Source organism: Lontra canadensis, unplaced genomic scaffold, assembly GCF_010015895.1.
Source record: "Lontra canadensis isolate GAN:19392208 unplaced genomic scaffold, GSC_riverotter_1.0 scaffold2, whole genome shotgun sequence".
Classification (NCBI taxonomy): Eukaryota; Metazoa; Chordata; class Mammalia; order Carnivora; family Mustelidae; genus Lontra; species Lontra canadensis.
The window spans coordinates 35,585,253-35,600,838 of record NW_022630996.1 but is presented as its reverse complement, the minus strand read 5'-3'; the positions used below and the strand labels follow the sequence as shown (position 1 = coordinate 35,600,838).

Here is a 15,586-nt window from a genome sequence, read left to right as displayed (position 1 = left end):
CTGTACTCCCTTGGTAATACTGGACTGCTTTTTATAGCACTCATCGATTTCCTCCTTTTATTACAATTTATTTTAGCACATTGTGTAGCTGGAGTAGAAACCCCATCTTTTTCATCTTTGGCACTAATGTGGGGGGGAACGCTGTGCCCTACTCAGTGGAGATTTGTTGAAAGAATAAATAAAAGGGAAAGAAGGTTTATACTTAACTTGAATGCCCTTTAGCTGCTAGGTGTAAAGAAAATAAAAGCACAGGAAGTACAAAATGGTATAATAGCCATATTTCTGGAAGTTCCCCAAAAGTTAACTTTTAAGTGGAACTTTTTTACTTTTTGTAATGCGTTTGAAGGGGATATCATATGGAAGCTGGAATAGAATAGAATAATTCCACAGTGGAACAGAAGGTAGAATCTGAGCAAATGGGTTGAAGCTACGGAATGCATTTTCATTTAATATGTAAGAAAACTTCCCGAGAGATAGAAGACTTAATTGTTTATCACAGGAATGATATTCCTAAAAAGCTACTGAGCTGTTGTCACAGACATGATGCAGATGTATGACCATCTGCCAGGGAGGTTATAAAAGGAATTCCTGCAGCAAGTAGATGTTCATTAAGGTCTTTTAAGACTCTTGAGTATATGACTGTTCATAAGTCACCCAGCCTATTGGTAGGGTTTTTGAACACTCACTGTCCTAAACCAAGATAGACTGCCACAGTGGTGGTTTACTATTCAGATGGGAGCCATAAAATATTTAGGAAGAAAGCATCTAGAAAATCTCCTCTTACCCCCCCCCAAAAAAGATGGTTTCTAAATTTTGGGTCCTCTGATGGGGAAAATTGTTCCACCACTAATTTTAGATCATAAAATTAAGGTTTAAGAAAACTGCCATATTGTTTTTTTTTTCTCCTTAGGAGCCAAGGACCAATTTCTTCAGCACTAAATTTCTGCCTGATTAAAACTTTGGCTTAGTCGTATTTTAGTTCATTTGCTATGGCTCTCAAAGGTGATGGACTTAGAGAGAATGGAACTCTTATTCTGCAATGGTGGGAACCCTGTCCCTCATCTGTAGTTCTTCCTCACCTGGAAATATCATTTGCAAATTTCACTTAATTCTACCCCCTTCTTTGCTAAGTGTTTGCACTGGGTCATTGATCTTCACCCAGCTGCTGATTTAGAACATAGTCTTGATTTTTACCCCTTACCCCACTCTGCTGTGTATAAGCAAGTGTGTGTGTGTGTGTGTGTGTGTGTGTGTGTATGTTTTCTTCCAGGAATTTTTTCCAGGAATTTACTAGCAATTAAAAGTAAAGAGAAGGACAATCTTTCTCCTACATTTTTGACCCCATCTTTACCTATTTTTCTTCAGACATTGGTCTCCCAGTTACCTAACCCCTCATCTCTTTAATTTCAACATCTTCTCTTGGGCTTCTTTTTCCTTGGTGCCAAACATATCCATGTCTCTTTGATCCTACCACATGTGCATACACGCACACACAAGTGTTCCACATGTCCCTGCATTCTGCCATTCCATTTCTCTCCTCTTCACTGCCAACCTACTGAAAGAATGGCCTTCACTCAATGTCTCACACATTTCCCACCTTCCATACTTTTGTCCCCAACCCCTTGAAACTATTCCTGCCAAGGCCTTCACTGACTCCTGGTTGCCTAACCCAGTGGCCTGTTTCTAGATCTTACTCCCCATTGGTTGTGCTTAAAACCATGGGATGCTCACTCCTCCTTGAAACTTTTTCAGGTCATTGAACTCTCTGATTCTCATTGTCACCTTAGAATTTACTTTATCCGAACTTGACTTTATAAATACCTATAAATGATTCATTCAGATAAATGGTTTTGAGCATCTCCTCTTGACTAGGGCTGGCAAAAGATAGTGAACAAAACTTGTCCTCTCTGGAGTGCAGGGAGCTGAATGGAGTGGGGATCAATCAGATAAGAACAGAGTTGCAGGCTGTGATGAGGGCCACTCAGGAGCACCATGAGAATGTCAAATAGCAACCTTGTCTAGCTTGGGGATCTCAGAAGCCCCCCGAGAAAGCTTTTGGCCTGCATAGTGAAGGAGGGGTAGATTCTAACCTGGAGAAGGGAGAAGAAGGAACAGCATGTGTCGTATTAGACACTGTTGCAGAGCAGAGAACATGGACCCAGCTTTGTCACTCATTACCTGCATCATATTAAAAACAAAAACAAAAACAAAAAACCTGTTTGACTTCCTTGGGTCTTAGTTCTCTCTTCTGTTAAAAATTTTGCAGTCAAAATTACATGTATTTACATATGCAACACACCCGGCATATTATATAGTAGATACTGAGGGAATGTTGCCTTACCCCACTTCTTCCACTGTTGGGGGTTATGAGTGTTCTGGTGCCTTCAAAGCAATATTCTCAGTTGCTTCTAGGAAAGAGGCCTCACATCCCACCTCTCTGGGGCTATCATTTGAGCAGAGGGTGGGAAGCTGCAAGGTGGTTGGCCCATGCTGTTTATAGTTTGAGTTTGGGGAATGTCTGGTCCTTGCACGTGTCATCACCCACTGATGGGAATGGGTGGGCTCCTCAGGAAAGATACTTCTCTTAGGTCTAGGGACCGAGTTTTCCCTGTACAGTCAAGCAGCACAGAGTACGGAGTGCAAAAATCCCATCCTGGTGCAGCGACTGGATGTGGATTCTGGTTTATTGTGGAACCAAAGGCACGGCAGATGCTTGATGCAAGGCACCCAGCATCTGAAAAAGTTCACCCCAGCACTGCATCCTCTGGGGGCATGGCCACCACTGCCGCCCTTTTATTAATGCACATAGTGGACTTGGCAGCCCTCCACTGCCTAATGTGAACAAGACCTTTGGAAGGATCGGCCCCTTTGAAGCAGCTGGGCTGGTGGTGGCTGCCACGTATGGCTGGGGTGTGGCCTCCAGATGCTGGACGCCTTCACTTTGACAGATTTTCCTCACTGCCCCTCGTGACTGCACACTGCCAGTGCCTGCCTCTCAGCTGGCAGCCGTGGTCTAGATCTGAACACGTGTCCTGGCATGCTGGGCCACAAATGGCAAGATTCCACAAAGGACTGCTGGGGCTGGGAGTCCCCTCTTGAATGAGAGAAAGTACCAAGTGCCAATTACGCACCCTTCTCACGTTGAGTTTCGGTGGGACAAAGAGAGGAGACCCTGCTTGCTGCCTGGCGTCTACCTCATAGCCTTCATGCCCCTGTATAGATGAATTTCTCTCTCCTCCTTAACAATTGGACAGTCTGTTTTCTCACTTACTTTTCCTGAGAACCCCATGAGAGATGACGCACGGAAAGGGGAAAGACTGTACCCAGATGGGCTTTTGCTTTTGGCCTCACCTCACTGCCTCTCCAGTCTCCCTGATGGCTTATCCTGTGAGAGAGCTTTCCTTTCCCCCAGGGCACCCTGCTCATCTCCAGGCACCTACCGACTGCAGTCCCCCACTTGCCGGAGCCCTAGATGGAGCCTCCTTAGTTGGGCTGCCAGTGGCCTGCTGCCCTCCCCTGTCTTGCCCTGCCCCTCCCCGTGACACTGTGCAAGTCCCAAGATGGAGGCAGGCTCCTCTTTGCTCATGGATTCCCCACTGATCCCAACCTGTTGTTTTGCACACGGCAGACACTCAATGAATGTTTGTCCCATTGAATGAAACAGTTGCGAAGGTGTTGTCTATCTATGTTGGGGATAGAAATATAATGAGGTGGGCTTGTAACAAAAAAGAGATATTGAAGATTTTCTCAGTAAAGATCCCCCTCTCATTTCTGGAAGGTCTTTCCAAGTGTGAATATCACCTAGTTTTTAGGGCTAGCTAAGGGCTAGACAAGTCCATTTTTAGACATAGAGTCCTAGAATGCTAGTACAGTAATGATTCTGCCATTATACTAATTAGGAAGCAGAAACATGACTGGCACCTTTGGCCTCTCATTATGTTACCACCTCAGACGTGGTACCTTCTACTTAGGTGAAGGGTCTGGTAGTCTTTTGTACTTGCGATTCTTTGCAAAACCAAAGTAGGTCAAGCTAGATACAGTGCATAGGTAAAATGAGATTTTACAAACAACAAAAAAGCGTAGGTTTTTTCCCACTGATGCTCCACCTCACCTGCCCTCCAGCGGGGAGTGCCTCAGATAATCTGCCCTCTGTGGCTCTGTGGCTGGTACCCAGGAGGTTCTTAGTTTATGTGGGGATGTAGTCCACCAGCCAGCCTCACCGTTGTTTTACAGCGAACATGGTGGTACTGAATTGAAGATGTTTAAGAGAAAAGTGATTGATTTTCTGACAAGCAGCCATTTTTATGTTCTGCTTTATCAGCCAGCCTCCTGCTCCTACCCCCTACCCTCAAAAGTGGAGTAAGAAGCAAATGCTGGAATAAGAATGGAGGTTACTTGGCACTCTACCTCTCAGCCACTAGAGGGGGGTAGTGACCAGGCTTCCCCTTTCCCTGGCTGGCTTATGAGACATCTTTGCCTAAATTGAAATAATGAGTTATCCCTGGGAGAGTGACAATCCAGACAATGTTCGCTAATTGTGGTCGCCTTTTCCCCTCTGTGGATCTGGTGTTTCATACTTAAGCAAAGATATTTCATTTTTCCCAAGAGGAGTATTTTCGAACCCTGTTAGTAATTCTAGAGTCTCTGGATTTGGTCTCTTTGAAGTTATAGCCCCTGGGCCTGGGGCAAATAGCAGGACAGTGCACACAGCTTCCCCAACCCTAAGGCACAAGAAAGCTTAATTATGAGCCTGGGGATTATAGTCTCAACATCTGGTCTGATAGATGGCTTTATCAAGGGACAAAATATTTTAGGCTCCAGACCATGTGTGATGGTTATTTGGTCTATGCTCAGAGCAAGTGCTAAGGACTCCTGTTAAAATTGGCATCTATGGAAAATCGTAAACATTGCTATCTTTAGAGGAGGTCTCTGTGCCTCCTGTGTTATTCCACAAAACAATCTCTAGCTTTAGAAGGGTGTCTAAGGCTGAGGGCCATTTCTGGAACTCCTATCCCATGCTAGCTTCTGCCACGCAGGCAATGCCATTTGCCTCCTGGGGAATTTAACCTGGGAGAGTTAAAGCAATCAGTATCGTTCAGTGTCTGGAGAGAGCACATAAGCTTAAAGTACAGAGTCCCTAGGTTTTAAGTTGGAACTCTGTCCATGTTAGTAGGCAAATGTATACACGGTAAGACCAGAGTGCAGGTGATCAGAAAAGAGGTTCGTTGTGAATAATTCTCAAAATCGTTGGTAGGTTTTTCCCTGTGACTTTGATAGTTGTATTTTTATTCCTGTCACGGCAGAAAGAGAGCAGCTACGGGGGAAGGACACCAGACATCAGAAGCTGAAGAATACACAAAGCTGATGGGGGAGTTGGGGCATATCACTGAGGTGTCATCACGGGCACGGGCTCGCTCACTGATTCTGGGTGGCTCCCCATGTCACCCCTGTGAGCTCAGGTTGGAGATGATGAGGACTTGGATCCCTAGGAGAAAGAAATGTCTTCACATCAGGACCTGCCAGCTGCTGTGTAAGGAAATGGGGTCTTAGTCAACAGGTTCTGTGACTGTTTGTCAAAGGACTCTTTGTTTTGTCTTGTTTTTTAATTAATATTGGAGATTGAACCACATGACTATCAAATCTGAGATCTGGTAATTTGGAAACTTAAAACTTCTCCTTTTGCCTGAAATTTCCTTTTCCTCATTCTGGAATGAAGCAAAATTCCACATGTCCTTCGAGATCCAGCTCCTGTGTCTTTCCTACTGTGTGAAGCCTTCTGGACTTAGTCCTCGGTATCCCATTTGCACAAACTTCCTGCTCATAACAGCTTTTGCTATGTCATTTGGAGTTTGAAGGTGTGTCTGTCTCTGTTGATGACTGTGCCTCCCTCTGTACCACAAACAAAAAGGGCTCAATGAATTCATTCTTCCCACTTAAGAGTGGGCTAAGTCTAATGTGTGTATATCTGTGGGGATGGGGATCTGATGAGGCTGGGTTGCAGATAGGTTTAGTATCCACAATCAGAGAAACAGCTAGACTCCCAGGTTGTCCTGCCCCATCTCCTTAGATTGAGTTTGTGAGATAAATAAGGTCATGCAGAGACACCTGGCCTTGTGGTACTGTCCTGGAAATCTAGGCAACTGTGGAGCCAACATTTTAGACAATATTTGACATCAGATATTCTCACCAATCTTTAAGCCACCGTGGTGCCAAACTTATGGCTGGCTCAGGAAGGATCTGGAAGGAGCAGCACGGACTCCCTGCTGGCAGGCTCCACAGGCTTGCCCCACCCTTATTAACAACTCAGTAAAGCAATCTCATGTTCCCCATTATTGAATCTTTTGGCCTTGTTTTTTATGCCAATAGGCTGGGCTTTTTTGTGAATTGGTGAGGGTGCCCTTATAGTATTGAGAAGAGCAGAGGTAGCCGCTACTGAGTTAGGGATGAAGTTATTTTCTTAGGTATAGCATGACATAGCTATGCCTTCTTATGGCTACTACCTGTAGTTACTTCTGTGCAATTCAGGTTAGGGAGGTCGGGGCAGAATTTCAAGGATTAAAGTGTAAGTGAATTTATTAATAGTATCTTGGTAGTTAAACACACTTCTGTCCACCCAGCCAGGACTGTCTCCCAAATCCTCTCCCCCGCTCCCTTCCCCACAGATCCGAAGCCACTATAGTACAAGCCTGAGATGCTTTCACCTGATTCTGTGAACTTCCTAGATACATGGAGCAAGGAAAGCCATATGAACCCAGTATGGTTTTCTAATCAGCTTCTGGACTAAGCAACATGTTACTGTTGCTCTCAGGAAAGCTGACTTCTAAACAGAGCAACACAGTCCGGCCAAAGACCCCTCCTGATGGCAGAGGTGGAAGGCCAGGCTCTGGCTCTGGCTCCCAGATGAGGCTGGCTACTGCCACTCCTGGCCTGCCTTTCTGTTCTCCCAGAAGCAGTGTGGAGAGTTCCCAGTGGTTAATACATCTGTCTTTCAAAACTTTGTTTGAGTAGCAAATGCATGAACACTTACCTCTCTCTGACAGGGCTGGCCTGCGTGCCAGAGAAAGCAGAGGGAAAACCACTCAGTATGCTGTTGCTAGGAAGCAGAGAGATGTTTGATGTTTTGATTTTAGCAGCATTTGGAGGCTTGTCTTTTTAATAATGTGAAGAGCTATAGGTTGTTCTTACAATATTGAATATATGCTTTTCTGAAAATGTGTTATTAAAGCAGACTACTCAGACCAGATCATTTATTCTGCCATTCATTAAATTAAAAAGAAAATCCCCTGGGATACCAGAGAGGGGTGCAAGAAGTTCAAAATGAAGATAAAATGTTCCTAAGGAAGCAGCTTAGCTCATAGGTTGCAGTGGTGGGCAGCCCAGGGACAGAAGCCACATTAGGCACTGGAGGTAGGAGGAGGGGCAAAGACAGAATTCACACTCCAAAGATATCGGGGTCCAAGTGTGACTCCGTGGAAGCTGGGCAAAGGTCATCAAGCCATTCTCATTCACTCTTTTGATGACTCACTGTATTTACTGAGCTGTGTGTTCAAGGCACTGTGCTTGGCCTGATGAATAAGATACAGCTCCCCTCTCTAACCCACAAAGACGTAATTAGGATTCAGAGGGTCTGTGCCAGGATAAAGATGTAGAAGGGACAGGACTCAGTAGGAAGGGGCTGACTTCTCCCAGTCCAGTCAGGGAGCATCGTGGAGGAGTTTGAACTGAGTCTTAAATGATAGACATCAGATTCTTTCAGTAGAAAAAGATGGGGAAGCACAGTCAAGACAAAAATGGCAAGGTGGAAGGAAGCCTGAGGATTAATGAGACATTCCCTATGACTGGGTAAAAGAATGTGAGTGGCGAAGAGAAAGGGATGATCTAGATTGCTAGCAACTATGAATTTAAACTTTCTCTGTAAGTGCCCAGGAAGAGCTGGAGTGAGCCCAATCTTGATATCACAACATCTGTAAGCCTCTCTCTCTGGGAGATCCTCTCTCTGGGGAGAAGAAGAATGGTTTCCCACCACAGATGGAGCTGCACACTTGGGACCACTATCCAGTAGAACTTTCTGCAGGGATACAACTTGTGTAAGTCAGCACTGTCCAGTATGATGGCCTCTTGCCACATGTGGCCATGGGACACCTGAAATGTGGCTCATGTGACTAAGGAACTGAATTTAACATTTTGCTTAACTGTAATGAATTTAAATTTCCATTTAAACAGTTCCACGTGGCCTATGACTTCTTTCTAGAGCTTTGCAGGAGGCAGCGGTTGTAACCTAATGGTGGGGAGAAGCTGATGGGGGCTCCCCTGCAGCTAAATGGCAATGAGTTGGGTTTTGTGGAGGGCACTGACCCCAGGTGGGTTCTGATTCCAGTATGGTGCTGTGTGCTGTGAGGAGAGGTCTTCGAAGTGTCTTCCTGAGACATGACACCCCTATAGGAATCCATTGCAGAAGGGGGCAGCTGAGGTGCGACAAAGGGCTGCCCAGCACAGCACTAGCTTGGGAGGGCCCTGTGGTAGCTCCTGGCACCCTCTTTCTGTATTGCTGTGGTGCGCAGCTGTGTGAGCCCCAAGGAGCAGGAATCCTGCCCGCACCTCTTGCCGTCAGGAAAGGTGCTGGGAGCAGGGTGCGGAAATCAGAACATCATTTCTAGATGCATTCATCAGCTCCTGTGTCAGAGGGCACACTTCAAAGGGCTCCTCAGGCAGCTGATGATTTTGTAGTACCAGTAGAGCTTTTCTGGAAAAGCCCGATTGTAATGCAGCCTGTTTTCCCACTGGAGCAATGGGCGCCTAAGTTTCCTGCGTAGGAATTCAACATCGAACAGAACAAAATTGTGACAGAATCATGCCACCAAGGCAAAGAAACCAAAGCCATAAATCTTACCACTAAAAGTGATAACGTTCTCCTCCATGTTCTATAAAATGAATATGAATGCGTGGTATCAGTGCATACTAAGGAAAGAACACCAATTTTCCATTACCGCATAACAATTCAACTCCTCTGTCATAAATTAGATTTTTCTCATGCCGAACTATTAAGTGTGATCAACACAAATTGAACACTTGAATCACAATAGCTTTGCCCCTCCCTGAAATCTGGAGTGCATTTGAGGATGCTTTTACTTTTCCCTTAATAAGTTCCTTTTTCTTAATAAATTCCTTCCAGCAGAAGCGTGCCCAAGTTATCCCATTATCCATTCCAACCATCTGGATGTCAAGTTCATGGCATTGCTTGACCAATGAGTTGGGAGTCTGAGGATGACCCCCAGTGAATAGAATCAAAGCCTGTGCAGGAGGCCTCAGATGCACAGATTGGAAAACTTGAGCTGGAGAAATATTTAATAACTAAGACCTACCCATGGATATTTTAATTTCCTCCCATTCTTTGTGCTTTATTTTCCTGTTCTAGTCCCTACATTCTGACTGAAATACTAATATGTCTCATGTTACTCTTTTTGTCGACTTAAAAATACACCGATTTTTATCTTTTTAGAAAAGCGATATGTGTTTATTGTAGAAAATACAGATATGGAGAAAATAGGAAGAGCCACAATTCTATCACCTTGAGCTGACTGCTATGAACATTTGGGCATATCTATTGTCAGTTATTTTTGTCTTATGTGTGACCACGCAGTACTGAAACAGGTTTGTTCTTTTTCAATCAATCCTGCTGGAATGTTTCCTCATATTTTAAAAAACATCATTGCAGTGTCTGTAGGATATAAATGTCACCTAGATGTATTTAACTATTTCCCTGTTACAGGCAATCCGGGTTTTCCCCTTGCCCTCTTTTTCATTTCAAATAGCACTGTGGTGAAGACTCCTGTATAAAAAAGCCTTTGTCCACATGCATTACTATTTTCTTGGGTGTGAAATGTCTCTGCCAGAGGAAGGAGCCTCCTTAGGGCTATTTATAACTATTGCCAAATTGCTCCCTGTAAAGATCTTCTAATGCGTTTGTTATTAATATGGCTGTTGAGATGAGAAAGACCTGAATCACAATCTTGGTTTTGCAGTTCCAGATCTGCGATCAGCCATGTGACCTTGTACAAGCTAAACCGTCCAAGCTCCAGTTTCCCCAAGAGTTAAGTGGGCCAGGAGTAACACGTGCCTCAAACCCCTTTGCTGTGTGGACTAGATACAACAATCCCCGTACAAGCCGACGGTAGCAAAATGCCTGATGTAGGAGCTAAGAGTTGTACACTCGGCCAGCAAGAGCTGGGACCCTCTCTTTCTCCATTCTCTCACAAACCCTGGGTACAGTTTGGTGTAAAAATCATCAACTTGACAAGTGAATAAAAAAAGACATCTTATAGTTTTAACTTCTGTGACAAAACACATCTCTCTAGCCTTTAAATATGTTTGAAATATTTCAAGCCAAGGGTGGCTTTGACAAACATTTTTTCCTCCAGTGTTGTTCCTCATGAGTGCCAAGTAATAGAATAAGCTCAACTCTTCCTTCGTTTTAAAGGGCAGATCTGTTGCTGGCTGTGTGTGTGCTCAGCGTGGCCTGTCATGGATGTGGAGGGTGGGCAATACACCGTGGTTAATAAATGTGGGCTTCCACACGAAATGTGAGCTCACCGCATTTTCTCTCGACAGCTCAGTGAACTAGCTGTCCCTTGTTCACTTGAAATCGCATAAATAACTTTCCTAAGACAACCAGTAGAAAGAAAGAGAAAAGAGGGAAAACATTCCCCAATAACTCTTGCACCTAAACCAATTAAATTCTGTTTACTGTCCACAGTTATACGCAGTCGCATTAGATGTACTTTCACATCAGAGGATGTGTTTCCTCGCGCAGAGACCACCGCATTCCCACAGGAGAACCATCATTTCACCGGGCCCACTCAGTGCCACTCCGTCCCCGTCGCGTTGGTGGGACCCGTGCCCAAGGGAGTAACACTCCATAGGCGAGGGAGGTCCCCAGGGTGTGAAGCCAGGGTGGGATGACAGGCTATAGCACTAGTTTACCAAAACCTCCCTGGGGATTCAGAATTGAGTGGGACCGTGATGGGTGTGGGTTGGTCTGGAATGGAAATGAAAACAGTGAAGACAGTGGTGTTGAGGAGTGTTCATCCTCAGACCTTCAGAGGCTGTTTTAAGAACAGGCTTTAGTTGGCTGTTCTCAGAAGCCTGGAGGCTCTGCATGAGTTTAAAGACACAGCACTGTGTCTGGTATGTGTTTGTCAGTGAGCATGATTTCACAGGGTTTCTGTAATGCAAGTGGGAGGAGGTATTTAGAAATACAGTCTTGGGGCACCTGGGTGGCTTAGTCAGTTATGGATCAGACTCTTGACTTCGGCTCAGGTCACGATCTCAGGGTCCTGAGATCAAGCCGCACACTGGGCTCAGTGTGGGGTCTGCTTGTCCCTCTCCCTCTGTCCCTCCACACCCTGTTCTCCATCTCTCTGCCCCCCTCTCTATCTCTAAAATAAATAAAATCTTAAAAAAAAAGAAATACAATTCTTTATTATTACAGAGAGGAAAGGGATCCATTTTTCTGTTCTGTATCAGTCATCAGATAATTTTCTGTCTTAAGTATCAGTCATCAGATAATTTCTCACTTGATGACACGGAAGAGGCTCGTTAGGTTTCAGTACAATTGCTTTTTGTCCCTGTTAGTTTCTGTTTCCAAGGCCGTGTTCTTGAGGGTTGGGCTATAATAATCGGGGACACGGTGAGTCTATTGGTTCTTTAATATGGTTTCTGCATTTAATTCTTGTTCTGGGCAGGCAGTACACCACCTTGACACAGAGCTAGCTGGCCATTCTCGGTGATCAGATGTGTACACACGTCCCATGTGAGATCAGATGTGTACACACATCCCACAAGAGAAAGCGCTGGCATATTCACATTGGATTATCACATCCTGGGCACTTTTCAAGATCATCTGCGCTGTTTGTAATCTTGAGTATTATAATTATTTGTTTTTGCTTTCAGCCTTGAATTTGGTTCTATAAGGAAGAGGTTTTGCTGAACATGAGTATGGAAAAAAATAAGGGTAGTTTAATATTCTTAATCTTGAGGGCCTCTTGCATAAATGCGAAGTCCAAACTGGGAGGGAGTGAACTTGCTGGAAGGTGAAGATGAAGAAGGTTCTCTGATTCTAGGGTATAACAGGAAAAGCCCCAGTCTAAGGGGAATTAGTTTAATTCATTCTTTTGCCACTTTTTAATGGGACTTGGGCCCATCTATTCATTTGTAAAATGGCCTCTTTATTTATAAAATATGGACTGTGTTTTGCCTATGTAGCACTCAGTGACAAGCAGAAGCATTTTGTAAATGGTAATAGGACATCCCAATGTAAATTCATTACCATGTCCTAGAGGTCAAGGTGCTTGAAAATTTGTTGGTTTACATTGAAGCCCATTTCAGTTCCCCTGATGTCCTGGCCCATCATTTCCATATTTAAACTTAAGCTATGAAGCTCTTGGCTCAGTCTTCTTTATCTTTCAGTCTAATTAGGAGTCTGAATGTTTTGCTTTATTTGGAATTTGTCACCCCACATTCTAAAGAATGAGGTTCAGTATTTCTTAAAAGACTAAGATTCTAAGCTACTGTAAAAATAAATCTTAATTGTATGTCTACAGAAAGCCCTGGGATTTTTATACTTTCATCATGTTAGTCACTATTTTGGTTATATTGAAGTAGAAACTATGTTTCCTATATTAGAGCTATTCACAAAATTACAGCACTTTGAATGGTGACTGCAGCCTAGGAGCTGTGTTTCCAACATGGTAACCTCTAGGCATATTGATTATTTGCATCTAAGTGAATTAAAATAAAATCAAATAAAAAATTTGGTTCCTCACACACTAGATACATTCCAAGTGCTCAATAACCAGGTACAGGTAGTAGACACTGCTTCGGATAATAGAGATTGTAGAACATTTCCTATCATTACAGGAAGTTTTCTGGAGAATCCTGCTCTAGAAGAAAGGGAACCTACTATCACATTGTTCAGACATACCCCATAAGGCTTCATGTAGAACTTTTATGCCATTTTTAGATTTCCAACCTAAAATATCAACCTTTAATGGCCAATCAAGGTTTGACATCCACCCACCCACCCCTGTCTACAAGTCACATTTAAGGTATGTGATGAAATTTGATATTTTTACATGTTCATTTCTTTCTGTTGGGTTCCTTAGGTCCTGCGTGACAGACATGTGTGAATGTCCAGTCCATAAAAACTGTTACTGTGAGTCATTCCTGGCATATACCCGGGCCTGTCAGAGAGAGGGCATCAGTGTCCACTGGGAGCCTCAGCAGAATTGTGCAGGTGAGAAATTCCTGGCATATCCATCCATCCGAAGTTCACTACAGCTCCAAAAATAGCAATGGAAGAGACTTGCTGATGTGGGCCACATTCCCCCTTGGCCAAAGGGAAATTCCATCAATAGTCCAACTAGATTGCAACTTGATAAAACACAAGGGCTTCCCACTAGGCAGGATAGAATGCACTTAAGAGAAATGCTTTGTGACAAGCACATTTGAACAATTTAAGGATTTCCACTGTTGCAAAATCCTCTCAACCTCAAGCTACCCCAGCTGGATGTACTTAGCACATGGACAATCACAGCTGTGGCTTAGGTTATGTGTGGAACAAAGACGATTCATGATGATTACAGTCATTTAAGGTCTTCAGGATAAGTGTGATTTTTTGTTAAACCCTAGCAGAATGTTCTTTTGCCTCTGAGAGATAGATTTCTATATTCCTTATTATAGCTCTTTGATCTCAGGCAGGTTAATTGGCTTATTTGAGATCTGTAAAATGGACTTCTTTGTTCATTCAAGAAATATTTCTTACCCAGTGGCTAAGTGCTGGGCATTGTGCTGAGCACAGCTGGTAATCTGGTGACTCAAAGAGAAGAAGCCCTTGTCATTGAGGTGCCCACAGGCCAAAAAGAGAACCAGACAAAAATAGTGACTCTACCACAAATACTTGCTAAGTATGTTAACTGTGATGAAGGAAGCAAATAAGGAAAAGCAAAAGAAAGCAAATGGAGAGGGAGTGGGTGACTCCTTAGGTGGTGACAAGGGTAAGCTTCTCTGTGGCTGTGACATTTCAGCTGAGTCTGGAAGGATCGAAGGGAGTCAGGGCAAGCGAGTTATGCAGAAAAAAACATATTTTATGGCCACAAAGTAGGAACAAGATAGCATGCTCTAGTACTAGAGGGGAGCTGGTGTGGCTCAAGCATGGTTTGCAAGGGGAAGAGGGTGGAGAAGAAGCAGCAGCTGCATCGGGCAGGGCTTTTCAGGTCTTGGGAAGGTGGGTAGCCTTTACTCTAAGAGGAGTGGGAGCCACTGCTGGGCTTTAAGCAAGCCTCTCTATGCTTTCCAAAGTTCACCCTGTGTCCGGGCTACAGTGGGGGGAGTAGGTGGACTGGGGCAAGATTGAAAGCAGGTGACCAGGAAGGAGACTGTTGCCATAGTGGTGGTGAACGGTGGTGATTTGGATTAAGATGGAGGGAGTGTATGGGGAGAGAAGAGAGATTCCCACTATAGTTTGGAATTTTATGATAATATCTATTACACAGAGTGATAAGCATCTGTGATATATATATGAAACATCTGGAAGAGTATCCAACTCATAGAAGCAGCTGATGCTATTCAGATTTAAAGATGAGATGACTGAATATTGGTCACTTATCTCAAGAGTTGGCAGACATTTTTCTGAAAAGGGCCAGATTTTGCCTGGAATGAAGAGACTGGAGTTTGCCCTCATTCTAGGCTAATCCTAATAACCTTAGCTCTCATATTAGGAAGGATGGCAGTCGGTGGCACTGCTAACTCTAGAATGCCTGTATTGGTGGAATACACAAGTGGTCATCTGGTTGGAGAATGGTCTAGAAGAATTGTGTTAAAGCTGTGTTTTCAGTGCACAGCCATCTTGTTTACTTTGACCAGTGGGTCTCAATCTGGCTGGACACTGGAGTCACTAGGGAGTTTAAAAAATAAACCAGAAACCTATGCCTGGGCCCCGTGCCCAACTATCCTGCTTTTAACTGGCCTTCTGTAGCTTTTAAAACTTCTCAGGTGAGGGGCATCTGGGTGGGACAGCCAGTTAAGTGTCTGATTCTTGGTTTTGGCTCAGGTGGTGAGGTGACATCAGGGTCCTGGGATCGAGCCCCACATCAGGCTCTGTGCTTAGTGTGGAGTCTGCTTGAGATTCTCTTCTCCTTCTACTCTCCCTCCCCAATGTCCTCTTGTTCAAATTAACAAATAAAATCTTAAAAGAAAATAAAAGTTTCTCAGGTCATTCTGACCTGCAGCCAAAGTTGAAACCACTGAGTTAATTTTTATGCCTATTTGGGTGGCTTTGAGAAGAGAGGATGACAGGTTTTTTGGGGTTACTAAAACTTCTCTAAGCTGCCACTTGACAAAATCACTAGTCTGTGTCCTTGAAAAGCACCAAACCCTTTTACTTCTTTCTGATTTTTCTTTTGGAATTTGCTCTCCTCTGCAAACCCAAGTCAGTCTTTGTATCTGAGTTCACTTTCCACAGCAAGAGTACCTCTCTGTTGATGCCACCCTTCTCAAAGGAGTATTGATTGATAAAAATAACTCACAGTAA

At 44.0% G+C, this 15,586-nt stretch overlaps 1 protein-coding gene across 2 annotated transcripts in view; it reads left to right on the top strand.

The window, feature by feature from the left end:
- BMPER (BMP binding endothelial regulator) overlaps positions 1-15,586 on the top strand; it is a 245,416-nt gene that overhangs the window by 220,170 nt on the left and 9,660 nt on the right. For both annotated transcript variants that reach the window (XM_032871821.1, XM_032871814.1), the window contains exon 14: positions 13,161-13,291. In XM_032871821.1, the coding sequence (XP_032727712.1) occupies positions 13,161-13,291 (131 nt within the window). The remainder of the gene's footprint in view (positions 1-13,160; positions 13,292-15,586) is intronic.